General features: G+C 49.6%; 1 protein-coding gene across 2 annotated transcripts in view; it reads right to left on the reverse strand.

The window, feature by feature from the left end:
• Positions 1–127: 127 nt before the first annotated feature.
• Wdr91 (WD repeat domain 91) overlaps positions 128–18,047 on the reverse strand; it is a 37,844-nt gene continuing 19,924 nt past the window's right edge. For both annotated transcript variants that reach the window (XM_075953894.1, XM_075953895.1), the window contains exons 8-15: positions 15,706–15,893; positions 14,758–14,908; positions 12,559–12,653; positions 12,265–12,433; positions 8,743–8,851; positions 8,064–8,176; positions 6,479–6,676; positions 128–1,041 (exon numbers count right to left, since the gene is read on the reverse strand). In XM_075953894.1, the coding sequence (XP_075810009.1) occupies positions 877–1,041; positions 6,479–6,676; positions 8,064–8,176; positions 8,743–8,851; positions 12,265–12,433; positions 12,559–12,653; positions 14,758–14,908; positions 15,706–15,893 (1,188 nt within the window). In that variant the 3' untranslated portion in view covers positions 128–876. The remainder of the gene's footprint in view (positions 1,042–6,478; positions 6,677–8,063; positions 8,177–8,742; positions 8,852–12,264; positions 12,434–12,558; positions 12,654–14,757; positions 14,909–15,705; positions 15,894–18,047) is intronic.

The raw sequence follows: 18,047 nt of genomic DNA on the forward strand, positions 1-18,047 counted from the left end.
AGAGAACAGAGTACGAGTGTACAGAGATCGCTGGCCCAGGCTCAGCCGAGCCAGGCAGGAGGCACAGGCAGCTGGTATTATTCAAACTCAGAGACCTCAGGCTGGAAGAACGAGAGGAGCCACTAAGTGAGAGTGCTGGGACCAGACGACCCTGAGGAAAAGGGGATCTAAGGGCCCAGACTTCAGGCCCTGCTGTTGTCTGGAGAACCCTCTTAACCAAAAGTAACAGCTATCAGGTCCAGCAGAAGACACACTGATCTTGGCTTGAGCCCAGAAGATGGTACTGTGGGCTACATCTCAACTCTGGCAAAGTCACAGGGAACCTAATGGGGTTCCGCCAGCAACATGGCAGGGGTGGCGGATAAGAACTGAGGTACAAGAACCAAGGCAGGAAACCATGGCTATCACTAGGGCCAGGTGACTCAGACACTCTGGAAAGAGACACCAAGTAACTACAAGAATATTCTCATTCTCTCTCTCTCTCTCTCTCTCTCTCTCTCTCTCTCTCTCTCTCTCTCTCTCTCTCTCATTTTTTTCCTTAAAGAAAAAGAAAAGCAATTATGTACAAAATACTGTCAATTCCTCTTGAACCATGAGCACGGCGTGCACCACTGTGGCTCCTTCCTCATCATTTTATCCTGTGCTCTGTGGCATGTCCTGCTCCGGCCACAGTTCAAGTCTCTAGGAAGCACATACAGCCCGCTCCAGAGGCTCCTGCTCCATTAGCTGCAGCTGGATGACTGAGCCCCCAACGCAGCCTTTCCCTGAAGATCCACAGCCCTGACAGTGCCGAGCCAGAAGCACTGTCTGTTCTCTGTCTCGCCTCTCTTCCACCGGGGACAATTCTGTTTCCAACGGGTCACCACAGGCAGGACATCAGAGCTTATGGGCCAGGAGGGTGGTCAGCTTGATCTTGCCATCCATGGAGGCTGTGAGGCAGGTCCCACAGTCCATGGCGGTGCTCCAGTCCACAGTGACCACAGGGGCCCGGTGGCCACCCAGACTCAAGCAGCTCTCTAGAACTTTCTCGTCACTGCCCAGCTGCAGAAGGACAGGAGTGAAGGGGAACGTTAGCAGACATATGCACGTATATACACAAACAATATACACTTCCATTCGTTTTTAGTGTCCAGAAACTACCTTGAGCCTGGAGTGGGAGCCCCAGTCTGAGAATGTGGCCCGGCCCACACCCCACCTTCCTAGAAAGCCTGTTTACACTTTCACTTTCGTGACCTGGTCAGCCTGTAGAACTTTAAGACAATTCTGAAGCCATTTCTGACAACTCTTAGTACTTCCCCTCCTCCCCTGGGAACCAAGGGCATAACAGCTATGCATGCACGTACTGAGATGTTGGCAACTTTCCATCTCCCTGAATAGGGGCAAGATAACCCTTAGGTGTTGACTCAGTTACTGATGTTTTGACTTAGTCCCTGGGAAGAGGCAAAGTGACCCTCAGAAGTTTCCTTTTACCTCATCTGATCTGGCAAGCCAATTATTGGCAATAGCCCTTTTGAATAAGCCAATCATAACAGTTAAAGAACAACCCCAAGACACCCCTTCCTTCTGTGGTTTTTCCCTTTAAAAGTAGCCTGTACCAGACATTCAGGGTCTTCTGGCCTCCCGACTGCTGGAAGACCCTGTCATGACAGAATTAATAAAATCCTCATGCTTTTACATCAGCTGTGATGAGAGATGGTCTCTTGGGGCGACTCCTCCTCCTCGGTGATTAAACACTAGGGTCCAACAAGCCGACCTCATGTGGACATCAAGTCCCTAAGATGCTTTTCAGAAGAGGGCATTTCCTCTGCTGCCTTGACCTGGCTACAGGCAAGCGCGCCTGCACCTCTTCTGTCTGTTTCCACAGCACTGGCCTGTTACAGCATCACCTGGCAGTGTGGGCTGGCTCTGCATTGTACACCTACTTATTCATCTGAGACGCCCTTCTCACGGTGAGCGTGCAACACCACCTCTCTCTGCCACTCGCTCACAAGCTCATGATCTCCTTCATGAGGAGATAGATCACTATAAAAGTCATCAATTCAATTATTTATGGGTCGTAAAATGGAAGTTGAGCCAGGAGGTGGTGGCACACGCCTTTAATCCCAGCACTCAGGAGGCAGAGGCAGGTGGATCTCTGTGAGTTCAAGATCAGCCTGGTCTACAAGAGCTAGTTCCAGGACAGGCTCCAAAGCTACAGAGAAACCTACCTTGGGGAGGTGGGGGAGAAGGATGCTGAAGTTTAATAGACTTCCTGAGTAACTGAACCATTGATGACAGTTTAAAAATGACACAGCAGAGTGTGTCAATCCGTCATCTGATTGTAGAGCAAATCTTGACTGTACAAGACACAAACAGATGGGGCAAAAGGCTGCACCACAACCATTCGTCCCCATGGAAAGCAAAGAGGGGCTCACCCAGAGTCAGCTGAAAAAGCCTTAAAGGGGGAAACTAGGCTTGTAACCTGTCGTGTTTCAGAGTGTCTCCAAGGAGATCCACTTGAGAGATCGTGTAGCTGACTGTTGAGGGTGTGAGCACAGTGATGCCCCCGGCCTCTGCCCATTCTGGGGCCCAAGGCCTGCCCCCTTCCTTTTCTCCAGCCCCTTCTCTTTCCAGTCCACAGATGGAAGCCTTCCTCTAGGTCTTCCTAAGAACTTGGAGGCTCAAAAATGTGAGCCTATTTCCACATTCAGCAAAGGTCAGACAGAAAGATAGAACTTCTAGTTCCTTCAAGGTTATAGTGTTTCTACCTCAAACAAAGGTCCCACCTAGGTGTGGACCAGAGAGTTCTGCTCTCTCAGGGTTATTGTCAACAGGTGTGGCTAACAGCCAGCCCTTGCAATCCAGGAATAGAGAAGTAGATCTGTTCCAACCTCAAATAAAAGTCTAAGGATTCAACTAAGTTCCAATTCCCTTAAGGAGATAACCTGAGATTCCACCCAGAGAGTGGTTTGCCTACCGAATGTTTTGGTCTAGTGTGTGAGCATGACTTGTTTTTTCTTGCAACAGAATGTTTAACTATGGATATGGCCCGTGACCTTCAATTGGTATGTTCATTTCCTTCTATCCTGTCATTGTAGTTTTTTGTCTTACTCCTACCTTTTGGGGTCAAGGGTTGTAAGCCCCAGTCTTTGGAGTTGCAAGCTCCATCTTTAGAGGCCCCATCCCTGTGCCCGCCAAGTCTTGACCACGCCCTCAGTCTATTTAAACTGCTTCCCTGGAAAGTTTCCTCCTGGTCTCTTTTCTTTCCCCCAGTGGTCACATTAGTGGCCTTCTGGTTCCCCCTCGGGCCACCCGAGAGCACAGGAATCCCATTAAACCTGGATATTTTTTTAATTTGGCTTGTTGTGATTTGGCTTGATAGGGATTTTTGCATCAGCAAAGATCTTGCGTTAGGAAAAATTCCTAACGGGTATTTTAAGCAATTGGAAATTAAACATGGGTGAATTTTTAGTGCTCACTGGAATTCCCTCCTGATACTATCCTATATGTTTCTCCGTTTTATTATTTTCATTCACGTCTTCATATTCTTTACTAATATTTCCTAAATCCCCACACCTCTACCCTAGCAAGAGGTATTTCTGTCGAGGCTGATCCCCGACAATTTGGTCTCCACCCAGGTCCTCCTCTGGGAACTTCTGAGGACTTAGCTGTCCGTCACCTACTTTCAGAACTGTCTAACCTGTGTACGAGCCCAGGGAGAGCACAGACGGCATTTTCTTTTTCTTTTTTTTTAATATTTATTTATTTATTATGTATACGATATTCTGTCTGCGTGTATGCCTGCAGGCCAGAAGAGGGCACCAGACCTCATTACAGATGGTTGTGAGCCACCATGTGGTTGCTGGGAATTGAACTCAAGACCTTTGGATGAGCAGGCATTGCTCTTAACCACTGAGCCATCTCTCCAGCCCCAACGGATGGCATTTTCTACCTCCTTGGTCCACTTCACAGTAGAGGTGCTAGGCCTAGCCCACAACTGCCCAGCACTCGGGAGGCAGAGGCAGGCGGATCTCTGTGAGTTCGAGACCAGCCTGGTCTACAGAGCTAGTTCCAGGACAGGCTCCAAAACCACAGAGAAACCCTGTCTCGAAAAAACCAAAAAAAAAAAAAAAACCCAACCTGTTAACTGATGACCAACGACATCAAGAGATACCGAGAGGACAGCTCAGGACCCCTCCGGCTCACAGACTAAACACCACTGACAGAGAAGCACTCGCAGATGAGTCTGAAGGCGGGAGATGGACTCAGTGCCAGACACATCCCCTTGGGCTCCGTCCGCATCACTCACCCACTGATGACAGGAGTAAAAAAGAACAGCGCTTGCAGCCCTTTCGCCAGTATACAAAACCCCGCCTCAAACTGAGCAGCTCTGACTTGAAAGGATTTTTGTTTTTTAATGTAGAAACAGAAATAAAAACAATGAGGACTCCCCTGGCTGTGGGGGCAAGCCTTTAATCCCAGAACTCGGGAGGCAGAGGCAGACCTAAGTTCCAGACCAGCCTGGTCTACAGAGTGGTTTCCAGGATATCCAGGGCTACACAATGAAGCACTGTCTCGAGAACAAACACACCAACAACAAAACAAAGAGGACAAGCCAGCGAGAAGGCACTGTGGGTAAAGACACTTTCTGCCAAGACTGAGCACCCAAGTTTGATCCCCAGGAATCACATGGTGGAAGAAGAGAACCGATTCTTACAGGCTGTCCTCTGACCTCCACATACACACATAATGTGCCATACATGTACCCACACACATACACACACACACATACATACATACACATCCATACATACACACATCCATACATACACACACATACATACATATACATACACATCCATACACACAATACATACATACATATACATACATACACACATACATATATATACACATACATACACACATACACACACATACATACATATACATACACATACATACACACATACACACATACATATACATACACATACATACACACACATATATACACATACACACACATACATACACACACATACATACACACACATACATACACACACATACATACATACACACTCATACATACACATACATACATACATACACACACATACATACACACACATACCTACCCCCACATATACATACACACACACACATACACACACACACATACATACATACACACACATACATACACACACACACACACATACATACAGGCAAACAAACAGAAAAGTGGGCTGAGGCTCAGTGGTGAAGAGCACTGGCTCTTGCTGAGGACTTGAGTCAGCACCTAGAACTGATAGGGGAGAGTCTTCTGTTTTGTGTTAATTTCATTGGTTAAATAAAGAAAACTGCTTGGCCTGATAGGACAGAAAATTAGGTAGGCAGAATAAACAGAAGAGAATTCTGGGAGAAAGAAAGCTGAGTCAGTGAGTCGCCATGATTCTCCCACCCGACAAAGCCGCAGGTTAAGATCTTCCCTGTTAAGCCATCTCATGGGCTACACAGATTATTAGAAATGGGTTAGATCAATATGTAAGAGCTAGCCAATAAGAGGCTGGAACTAATGGGCCAAGCAGTGTTTAAAAGAATACAGTTTCCGTGTAATTATTTCAGGTAAAGCTAGCAGGGTGGCGGGACGCAGCCCGCTCATATTACAACATAGAACTGTGAAGGGTTGTTCACAGCCACCTGTAACTGTTAATTCCACAGGATCTGACACTTTCTTCTTGGTACCACACACACACATGCACAAATACATACAGCATCCAAACACACACATAAATACAGACAAAATAAATCTCTAAAAATAAATCAAAACCATGTGGATAACTTGTATCCTAGCTTCACAAAGGATACCCTCAAATTTCTACCTCATGTGTGGACTTTGGTGTATGGATCCACAGGCCTCCCATCAAATAACCTATTCTAGATCAGTGATGAGAGCAACCTACCTAGCTCAGACCCAGGAGGTGCATTTCCTTGCCTATACCCCCAAGTCCTTTGGCCTGTTTAGTATCTCGATTAGTATGTATTATTCCCAAGGAATAAGACAAGAAAAGGGCAGGATCTTTTCAGACACTGGCACAGGGCCACACGCAGCTATGTAGGACACAGACCACACTCAGTGATGCAGGACACGGGACACAGACCGCACTCAGTGATGCAGGACACGGGACACAGGACACACTCAGTGATGCAGGACACGGGACACAGGACACACTCAGTGATGCAGGACACGGGACACAGACCACACTCAGTGATGCAGGACACGGGACACAGGACACACTCAGTGATGCAGGACACGGGACACAGGACACACTCAGTGATGCAGGACACGGGACACAGGACACACTCAGCTATGCAGGACTCAGGATACAGACCACACTCAGCTATGCAGGACTCAGGACCACATTCAGCTCAGATCAGTCAGGCTGATCCCCAAGCAGAAACCCCTGCCCAGCAGGGCTGTGCCCCCAGTTACCTTGTAGATGATGCCCCCTGTGGCAGAGCATGTCAGCATGTAGTTGCCCTCTGAGTCGAAAGCGAAGAGTCGGCCCCTGGGAACTTGAACCTGCTTGTAGCCACTGTAGCCAGACAGGACAAAGGGGCCAGTGGCATCTGAAGGGAGGCCATGCTCAGACACCTTGAGGCCACTCTTATGGATGTTCCACTGGATAAACTGCAGACACAAGGCACCACAGGGGCTCCCTCAGACACTCGTACAGAGGCTACTACCCAGGCTCCCTTGGAGCCCCCGACAGTGGCCACCACCTAGGCTTGGGAAGCAGTGATTGGCTGTGGTAACTGCCTCCCTCGTCAGCCCCACAACCCTGAAAAAGGCTTTCATGGGCAGGAGGCAGACCAAGACTTAGGGGACCACAGTCCACCACTCAGTCCCATCTCATCAGAACAATGAAGACATCACATTAAATCTCAACCCTCCTCTTTCCTCTGGTTCAAGGGAGGACAAGGGACAGCCACCAGCTTTACAGGGCCTTCTGGTCTCTTCGGTGGGGGAGGAGTGCCTAGAGTCTCTGGACCTTGGAACAAAGTATGGAGGACAGATGGACAGATTCCAAACCCATTTTCAGTTTCTCAGCAGTACAACGGTTCCGCTTGTGAAATGGAGAATTAACCGTCTACACTGTAGACCAGCTACTTGGCTTCTCAGGGAGTCCTACCCACACAGGAGGGTGTGGAGCTTTAACTTAAAAGCCCTACACAGAGTTTTCAAAGGAAGGGTCAAAACAGGACGTTGTGGTACACATCGGTAATCCCATCCCCAAGAGGCTGAGGCAGGAGCATCTTGGAGCCAACCTGGAGAACACACTGAGGTATGGTCTCAAGATAACTTAGGTAAACATATAAATAAATCAATATAGTTAGGTGGGGTGGCTCACATCTATTGGACCAGCATTTAGGATGCTGAGGCAGGACTGTCCCAAGTTTGAGACCAGCCCTTGGCATAGAGAAAGATATGATCTAATAAAGAAATAATTGTTTTGTAGTCACTGTTTTCATGGGGAGCATGAACAGTATAAAACATGTTCAGGAGGGCATAGGAGACAGCTAAGTCTTTCTTCCACCTCTGCCTACCCTCACCTTCTGTCCCAGGCCATTGTCATTCCTACTTCATAACATAGCTCCCACAGAGGAAGTCTACCGAGGGCATTGCCTTATACTGCCTTAGGACACGGGTTTCCTTTTTACTGCTTTGGGCTTTGCTCAGACCTGTTTCCCGCTAGCATGCTGACTCCAGCCCCCACAGCAAACGCCACGCGTTGTCTCGTGACCATGACCACAACTCCCCAAAGAATCTCTTCCCCTAAATGTGGCTCCATCTACAGTGAGATGAGTCAGTTTTGCCACAGCTCGGGAAAAGGATATGAAATTCCCATCTACGAGAATAGCCAAGTCCCATTGACCTCACTGGACCCCACAGAGACGCTCAGTGACAGACTTCTACGTATCCCTCTTTTGCAGGAGACGAAAAGGAGGCCGAAAGCAGCCCAAGGCCACAGAGCTCACGGATGGTCCGGCCACCACTAAATGCCGTTGGTGCCTACCTTGCCGTCTTCACCAATGCTGTACACGGCATTCTCGTCGCAGCTGAACTCCACGGAGTAGACTTCCCCGAAGTGGGCCTTCCAGCTCATGGCACACCCGTGCTGCTGCATGTCTGGGAGAACGAGACACTGCTGAGCCGTAGGCCAGACCTGGAAAGGCTTCGTGCACAGCAGGGGACCCTCTCCTTCCGCGATAGCTGCTCTAGAGGACATGGGCCTCCTGGGCCAGAAAGTGCTGACCCTGCCAAGGCCGCCTGCCTCTGAGTAGCTTCTTGACCGGGCCAGAGGGAGGACTGGGGTCCTTGGGGACAGCTAGAGCTCACCTAGGGGGTGCTGTAAGTCTAGGAAGACATTGGGATCCTTCCTACCAGACCACTATAACTGGCCCCAGGACGCCTTGGGGATTGTTATATAGGAATCACCTTACCCCTTGTAGAACCTAGGCCTGTCTCCCTGGGGACAGAGGGCAAGCCACCTTACAGCAAGTCAAAAGGATGGCACTGTTCTCCTGTGACCTGTTGCATTCCACACAGGTGACAAGGACTCAGGCGGCTCAGCCCAAGGCCAAAGGACTGCTGAGCTCTGTCCCCTCCCACAGCCAAGCAACAGACTGTGCACTGGAAACGCCTGGGCTCCAGCTAAGGAGGGGACCAGGACGGTCACAGCACAGCACACGTACCAAAGAGCCGGATGACACCATCCGCTGCCCCGGTGACTAGCAGGTTCCCATTGTGGTTGAAAGCTGTGCAGTTGATGGCAATGGGCTCTGGGTCCAGTGAGAACTGGAGCTAGGAATCCAAACAGGAGCACTGTTAGCAGACCAGTCCCACACAGAGCCCTGCTGCATGCCCCCTGCCAAGGCCTGCTTCTGGGGAAAATGGCCTGAGCCTCTGTGATGTGCTCTCTGAGAGGTAATGTCATTGGGCCTGTAGACACTCTAGAGTCCCCACTGAGGCACTAATCCAGGTCAGGGCAGTTACAAGTAACGCGTATCTCAGCAGCCCATGCTTTCCTTCCTGAAGCAGACTCCAATTTAAGCCTTATTGAACACTTCTGTTGCCATCAGGAACTAACAATCCAACTGCCCTTCACTACGGGCAACCCTGAGGACAGAGGACACACACATCCCAAAGCTGCTCCAGTCCCTCCCTATGAAACCCAGCATCGGCACAGGACCTAACAAAGCCACCTCAGAAGATGCAAATGACGTCTACTAATCTGATAATACGAGGAATACCATTTCCAGCGATACAGAACCCTCCTGGGACTAGAACCGCAAGACCGATGCTAGATGACTTCAACCACACGCAGGTACAATACTGAGCTATAAACAAAGGGACCTTCCAAGATCAAAGGCAATCGGAGGGCAAGCGCCCTGCGGACTAGAGGACACAGTAGGCAGGGAACACTGAAGCCCGAAGCCCAAAGCGAACGGTTTGGCCAAATGTAGTGTCAAAAAATTTCCACATGCTGCTAAGACTCCGAAGAGCAACGTCCTCCGTGTAAGAATGAGTTAGAACTTCACAGAAAGTACCAAGAACGCAGAATCACAGGCTGGTGTGGGTTCACAACCAAACTCACAACCCCTATGTAGTCTGAGAATGGATTTCAAAGTTTCCAGTTGGTGGTGGAGCCCCTGGCAGAAGTGAAAGCAAATCTACTCCAGAGGAGTGCACCTCCCAGCAACAAGGCTCAGAGCATCCACAAGGATGAAGGGCCAGAGATGGGGACCTGAAGCAGAAATTCACAGGACACGGGAAGTTAAGGGGAAAGAAGCAGGCATCCGGGGAAATGGCAGGGAGCAGCAACTGGATGGATTTCCAGAACACTGCCAGACTTTCAACATGTCTAACAGAACGCCAGAGGGCGAGGGCAGAAGAGGACATAGTAGCATGACCATGCTGTGTGGGAGGATGGTGCTGCAATCCTGGAAATGAGAAACAAACGGGACTTGAAACGACTGTCCCCACAGGCTAATCAGGGACAGCGGGGAGGACGTGCATAGTTAAAGCTGAGGAAGTGATGTCATGAAGACAGCAAAGTGAAACAAAAGGAGAAGAGTCCTAAAAAAATACATGTCAAACTGGTGTTCCAGAGGCAAGGGAGAACCAGGGAGATGGGAACACTGGAAAGAGCATGCCTAAGAATGTTCCAGAACTGGACAAAGACACAAAGCCTCTCATCAGGAAATGGAACAAACCCAAAGCTGCAATTTTAATTTTATTTATTTATCGAGGCTGAAATTTCTATTTTATTATTGTTAACATTTTTTGAGGCAGGATCTCGTGTATTGGGAACTAACCTAGAACTCCTGGTCCTCCTGCCTCCACCCACTAAGTGTTAAGTGTACAGACATGCACCACCACCCCTAGTTAAAGTTGTTTTTTTTTTTAACGTGTTTTAACTTAGAAAACCCACACTGAGGGCCGGGCAGTGGTGGCACATGCCCTTAATCTCAGCACTCGGGAGGCAGAAGCAGGCATATCTCTGTGAGTTTGAGGCCAGCGTGGTCTACAGAGTGAGTTCCAGGACAGACTCCAAAGCTACAGAGAAACCCTGTCTTGGAAAACAAAAAAAAAGGAAAGGAAGGGAGGAAGGAAGGAAGGAAGGAAGGAAGGAAGGAAGGAAGGAAGGAAGGAAGGAAGGAAGGAAGGAAGGAAGGAAGGAAATCCACACTGAGGTACCCAGATCAGACCTCAAATAGCCAGGCAGAGGAAGATGAGTACAGTGAGAGACAACCTCTTTGTTTCAGCAGAGGCCACCAGAAGAGAAGACAGAGCCAGAGAGTTAGGGGGTGGACCCGTTTCTAACTAGAATACAGAATTCTAGAAAAACAGATACCCTGTGATTCCACACACAAAGCTTGAAGCCTGTGAAGCAGACACTCTGATGTGAGTGTGTGTGTGGGTATCTACCATGTGCTAAGATACCTGTGAAACTGTTTGGAGATAGAAACTCAAAACTCAAGACAGGCTGTGAAAGAGGAAGGCAAGAGACGCCGGAAGGGCCCATGCGTGCGAGGACTGATGGGGCCAGCAAGATGGCTCAGTGGGTAAAGGTACTTTCCATCCAGCCTGACGACCTGGGTTCAATCCCTGGGACCCTCAAGGTGAAGAGAACTGACTCTCCCACAGGTTGTTTTTTGGTCTACAGACACACACATAGACACACATACACACACACACATAGACACACATACACACACACAACATATATATATATATATGTTAAAAGAAGAACTACTTCCAAGTGAGGAGCCCATGCCACTGCTTTTCCCATTTTCTTCCATTTTATTCTAAGTATTTAATAATTAAGGTAAAAACTGAAATCCCTAAGTAAACTTAAGGGTTACGAATCCTACTGTGGAGGAGAACTTTGAGGGAGAACCTCAGAGTGCCAGTAGAGAAGACGCAGGACTAAACTGGTCCAGAGGACAGACATGTTTAGGAAATGCCCCTAGTGACACAGGACAACGGTCAGCCACACTGACTGGGGGAAACGCCCGACGTCTAAGTGGGGCATATTTGGCAGGGAGTTTAAGTGAAGAATCCAGGGTGGTCTCTGGGCTTGAGAGGGCTGCGAGATGTCCCCAGTGGGCACACAGTCTGTTTCTGCAAGCAGAAGCTCGAAAGTACAGCCCACACATCTAGAAATCGGTCCCTCTCAGACAGGGCCGCTAGGAACAAGGTGGGCACCGTAAGCACACGTTACATCGAAGCAGGGGAAGTACCACCACTTCCCTCCAGGGCTATGGGAACAACTGCCAGCACTATTATCCTGGAGGGAACAGGCCCTCAGCTCCAGGTGGGCCATGCGCTCAGTCTCCTGCCAGCTGCCATCCCTGTCCTTAGGTACTTCAGGCTGCTCCCGTGATTCCCATGCAGCTTTAAGTTACCAGTGGGTGGGAGAAAGACTGGAGCCGTCTCCTAAAATGTAAGCTATCTAGCCTGTTGGTGGGTTCTGGGTAACCCAAGTCGATGGCACAACTCCATTGCTCATAATCTGCCCAGTGGGACATGACACTTTTCAACACTTTTTAAAACCTGGAAATGTTCTCACAAATCAAAATCCTCAAGCGAAAAGCACTAAAGGGAGACGGCGCTCATCAAAAACATAGGGAGCATGAGCAGCGCGCCACTACACACGGTGCCTTCCAGGCAGCCCTACCCAGCCCCCAAAGACCCGCAGGCAGGTCCTGTACCTGCTGCTTCATGGCTTTCGTGTCCCACAGCAGCAGCTTGCCAGGAACCTGGTTCGTGCCTTTGCTGCCAAGGTCTGGGGCCAAAGAGTCCGCCTGGGAGGTGAGGCTCGGAGCTGCAGCTGAACAGACGAAAGAGGCCCCACTGGGGCTGCAGGCAAGAGACAGGATTCTGCAACACACACAGGCCAGGGTCAGACAGTCACCAGCACAGGCCCTGAGGCGGTGACTCCTGGAGGTAGGGGTCCACAAAGCAGCTGCAGGGGGCTTCTAGTGCACGGGGAGGCTCCTGCTCACCTGGGCATGTCATCGCTGATGTTGATCTCACAGAGGTTCTTCTTGGATTCTGTATCATAAAGACGCACCGTGCCCACACCGCTGCCCAGCAGGAGCTGGAACAAGAAGAGGCAGGAAGGTGAGGAGGACAGCACAGGAGTCAGGGAGGACCACCACGGTGAGAGAGGCCCACTCCTGTATGGAGCAGAGCTGGGCAAGCTGTACAGGTGAGCTCCTTACCCACTCATCCAGGCAGCCAGGGAAACTCTGGCTACAATGGACCTCATTTAAAATGTCACAAAGCGGGGCTGGAGAGATGGCTCATTGGTTCAGAGAACTAGCTGCTCTTCCAGAGGACCAGGTTCCAGTCCCAGCACCTAGATAGCATCTCACAACCATCTAAACCAGGGGATCTGATGCCCTCTCCTGCCTCCTCAGGCACCAGGCACATATGTGGTACATAGACATACATGCAGACAAAATAGAAAATAAAGATCTTGCTTTGTTTAGTTTTTTGAGATAGGGTTTCTCTGTGCAGCCCTGGCTGTCCTGGAACTTGCTCTGTAGACCAAGTTGGCCTTGAACTCAGAGATCTGCCTACCTCTGCCTCCTGAGCACTGGGATTAAAGGTATACACCACCACCACCCACCTGATTAAATATTTTTAAAAAAAATGTCATGAAGACATCAAAGCCAACCTTAAATAGATGCAAAACCCAGGTCATGTGCTTTGATCTAAATCTGAGTGTCCTGGCAGCTTGGTCCCCAGCACTCTGGTGTGAAAGGGATAGGAACTGAAGACGTGGGGCAAAGTAGAAGGTGGTTAGACCACCAGAGGCATCGCTCTCAGGCGAGATTGGTGATGGGCTCGGAGTGAATGTGTTCTCTCTCTTGAGAGTTGTGGAAACGCAAGCTTTGCCCTATCTCCCTTTCTGGCTTCCTATCTTGCCATGGGATCTTTCCCTTTGGCACGAGCTCCCATCATGATGCAGGTGCTGTGGCCAAAGGAGCCTTCACAGAATAGCACACATGCTGGAACCATGTTCTAGGACCTACAGAATTGTGGGCTAGATAAACTTCTTTCCTTCATAAACTATCCAGTCTCAAGTACGCTGTTATAGCAACAGGAAGCAGACTTCTATGGTGTCTGTGATGAGGAGATACACCCAGAAATATTCTGGCTGGTTACCTGAGACCCTTTGACCTTTCCCCCCTTCTTTCAGGTTTTTTTTTCTTTTTTTGATTTTTGAGACAGGGTTTCTCCGTAGCTTTTTGGTTCCTGTCCTGGAACTAGCCTGGAACTAGAAGGTTCCTAGCCTCGAACTCACAGAGATCTGCCTGCCTCTGCTGGGATTAAAGGCGTGTGCCACCACCACCCGGCCCTTCTTTCAGTTTTAAATCCCAACTGTTCCAGCCCTTCCTTTTGCTCCAACTTTCTCTACCCTTCCGTAGGCCTGGCCCTGGCCAGTCTTGGGGCCCTGGTGACTGTTCTATTTGCCTTTGCAGGGATAGCTCTGGCCTGGTTCCATCAAGAACTCCAGAATACATAGAGTATATAAGTATATAAGGTCCCTGCCTCTGGGACCATAGGACTCATTTGGATAAAAGCGTAGAAGAGAATAACAGAAATCAATGCCAGAGCAATCCAGGCCTGGGTATCCCCAGGAACATCAGCTAGGCAATGGCCTCTGCACCCACCAGTTCAGGGACAGCCCTGACAGGAGGGCAATTTTTTCCTGTGTTTTCTAGACATCTCTTCGGCTGCAAGCAATCAATTTTAACTCCTTAACTGAAAACCCTCTCTCAGATAGGAAGTCCACTGGGAAAGCAACACTGGGCCACTCCCAGGGCAACGGGGCCTTGGGAACCACAAACCAGAACACTGTCCTCTCGCTAACATAAGCTGCTGCTCTTTGAGCCAGGACAGGCAGGTCTCAGCCAGAGCAGAGGGTGTATTAATAATGTATCAGAAACACGGTGGTCAGGAGGACCCAGGGGTCTCCTGAGACAGACCAGCAGACAGGATGGAGTTTTCCAGTCTCTAGGAGTAACTTCATGGCCACCTGGGCTACTCCTAGATGTATGGTCCTGGCCCCCGGACTGGTGGCGACCAGAGGGGAGATTCAGCTTACCTCATCAGCTTGGCCTGTCAAGAGCCTGTGAGAGAGAACGTCTGAGCCTGGAATACAGAGCCAGCTCTGCATGCAGCGCCTCACTTACCAGCCTGTCTCGCTTGGTGGCCCACTCCAGAGACAGCAGGGGTGACTTAGAGATGGAGGACGCCTTGGTCTGCATGATGGGGTTGAAGGACCACACTTTGATGACCCCATCCACATCTAAGCTGGCAACTCTCCTACCAGAGCAGTCCACTCTGTACGGGACAAAGGGAGGCGTTAGTGTCCTGGCCTCATCCTCTAGGGCCAACGATGATACCATCATGGTTTCCCAACTTTCCAACTGAATCAAACTAAAGAGGATAGGTGTGAACAACTCTAGAAACAGACATCCACCCAGGAAATACGACAGGGCACCAGACACACGGCTCATCTTTCTGAGAAAAGCAAGTCAAGATGCTAACTGCATAAGCCTATAGACTGCCTCAGAATCTTGGAACCCACGAAGTGTGGAAAAACCAGCTCCCAAGAGCTGTCCTTTGACCTCTACACGCATGCATACGTACACACACGACGAGCACGCATACGCACAATAAGAAATACACAAATAAACACACAAATGAAATACCAGTACACACAGTGCCGTGCAAGGCTGTGCCGGGAACACGGGAAAGGAACAGCAGCAGGCTCAGAGTGTGCCCTCAGGGCACCTGCCATCTGAGATTGGGAGCTTCCCCCATTAACTCTAGATCAAGCCAAGGGCTGAGTACAAATCAGGACTGTCAAAACATGAAGCTGCCTGCGCCTTGCCACCTTGCCGGCACACTCCCTCAGGGTTGTTCTTCAAGGCCACGCTTTCCTGATGTTTAAATACACACTTACACATAACAAAAAATTCCATACAAACACTAACATAAAACTGAGTGGTCTGATGGAAGCCACCACAACAGCAGCACCTAGTCCAGCAGGACTCTAATGACCCTTCAGGGACATTTCCTGCCACCAGCATTCCCGCAGACTGTCTAAAACCCCAGCTCCTCACCCCTTGGCCCACCTGCAGTGCATGATGGATGAGTGGTGCTCCCCATACTCCTCCTGGCTCAGCACTATGAAGGGCTGCTCGGGGCGGCCTCCCTCGGAGCCTGCTGTGGACACCCGGGCCAGCGGCTCCACTGTTCCCGTGTGGAGTTCCAGGCTGGGCTCAGCTTCTGGGCCGCTGCCTTCCGGCTTCTTCTCTGCACACTGTGAGCAGCAAAGCAGGGACGTGTCAGCTTAGGAAGGGTCTCCTTCACCACTACGGGCGGTCACTGCTCATGAGGTCAGCTAAGCCTCCAGAGCTACACACAGCTCCCCTGGGAGAGTCAGGTGCCTGCTTCCTGGGAACCGCGATCTCCACACAGGCCCTGGGTGGGGAAGAGGGCTGGCCTTGCCCTCTCTGATGGGGCTCAGCATGACCATGTCTCAGTACTGGCCAGACAGAGGGTAGTGTCTCAGTCAGGTTTACTATCGCTGTGATGAAACACCATGACCAAAGCAAGTTGAGGAGCAAAGGGTTTATTTGGCTTTTGCTTCTACATCATTTTTCAAAATCAACAGGAGTCAGGACAGGAATTCAGACAGCCCAGGATCCTGGCAGCAGAAGCTGATGCAGAGGCCATGGTAGGGTGCTGCTCACCAGCTTGCTTCCTATAGCTTGCTCAGCCTGCTTTCTTATAGAATCCAGGACCACCAGCCCAGGGATGGCACCACCCCCCATGGGCTGGGCTCTCCCACATCAATCACTAGTTAAGAAAAAGGCCCTAGAGCAGTGGTTCTCAACCTGTGGGTCACGATCACATATCAGAAAACCTGCATATCAGATGTTTACATTATGATTCGTGACAGTAACAAAATTACAGTTATGAAGCAGCAACGAAATACTTTTATGGTTGGGGGTCACCACAACATGAGGAACTGTACTAAAGGGTCGCAGCTTTAGGAAGGTTGAAGCCTGCCCTACAGGCTTGCCTACAGCCCGATATTATGGCGGTATTTTCTCAGATGACTCTAGCTTGTGTCAAGTTCACATAAAACTAACCAGCGCAACCAGCTGACCCCTTGTCAGCTTGACACAAAACATATCATTGTTAAACCACACCTTTCCTTTCTTGTTCATCCCCAAGATCATAGCAAAGACATCATATTATAAACAGTCCACAAACATAAAGAGTCCCACAGCCTTACAAATTGAAACACTTTAGAAGTTGTCTCTTTAAAAATATCTAGTCTCTCTTAAAATCCAAAATCTCTTTTTAAAAAGCTTAAAATCTTACAGGAGCTGTGAGCTCCTATAAAACAAAACCAAATTAAATACTTTCTTACTTCAAAGGGGAAGAACCAGGGCACAGCTGTAAACTGAACAAAGCAAAGACCAAACTCAAACTGTATAAATAATTCAGTGTTCAACATCTGGGATCCATTCATAATCTTCTGGGCTCCTCCAAGGGGCTTCTCTGGCTCCGCCCTCTGCAGCACACAGCCGGTCTGGTAAGCTCTAGCAGGCACCACTCCGCCGCGGCTGTTCTTAGTGGTTGTCCCATGGTGCCAGCAGCTCCAAATTGTTGGGGTCTCTGCTACAAATGGCCTCTCTTCATGGTGCCAAGCCTCAGCTTCTCTGCATGACCCCTTCAATCACAGGGCTTCAACTGTTACTGAGGCTGCATCTTCACCAATGGCCTCTCACAGTGTCAAGCCTCAGCAGCTCTTGGCGACTCCTTCATGCCTTTAAAATCAGTACCATCTGGGTGACTCTTAACTACTGAGTTTGCTACCAGACCGAGGTACACCTTGGCCACCTCTGGAACACAGCTTCTGGCGGTGACGCTCAGGAAACATTTACCGGAAGGTTTCACCTCAGTGACGTTGGTCTCTTCATAACCACAGCTAACTTCTCAGCTTGAGCTGACCAGCACCAACTGTCCCAGCATGGCAAAAGTGTCTGTTACGGTGCCAGTCTTTTGTAAACCACAGCCCCAGCTTGTAAATTCAGCCCCAGCTGACCAGAACCACCGAATCTTAATTCGAAATAGCAAATATTCAATTTAAGTAACTGTCAAGTTTTCTTCTGAGACTTCACAAGCCAGGCTTCCATTGTCTGCATTTCTCTCAACATTCATTTCTTCCAAGCACCCACAGAACAGCTCACCAAGCTTTGAACACTCGATGGATCTTCTTGCCCCGAGTTCCAAAGCCCTTCCACAATCCTCCCAAAAATAATATGGCCAGGCCTGTCACAGCAATACCCCACCATCCTGGCACAAGCTTCTGTCTTAAGTTCCGTATTGCTGTGAGGAAATACACGAGCACAGCAAGGCAGGAGGAAAGGGTTTACGTGGCTTTCACATCTCACTGTTCATC

Source organism: Microtus pennsylvanicus, chromosome 19 (assembly GCF_037038515.1).
Source record: "Microtus pennsylvanicus isolate mMicPen1 chromosome 19, mMicPen1.hap1, whole genome shotgun sequence".
Taxonomy (NCBI): domain Eukaryota; kingdom Metazoa; phylum Chordata; class Mammalia; order Rodentia; family Cricetidae; genus Microtus; species Microtus pennsylvanicus.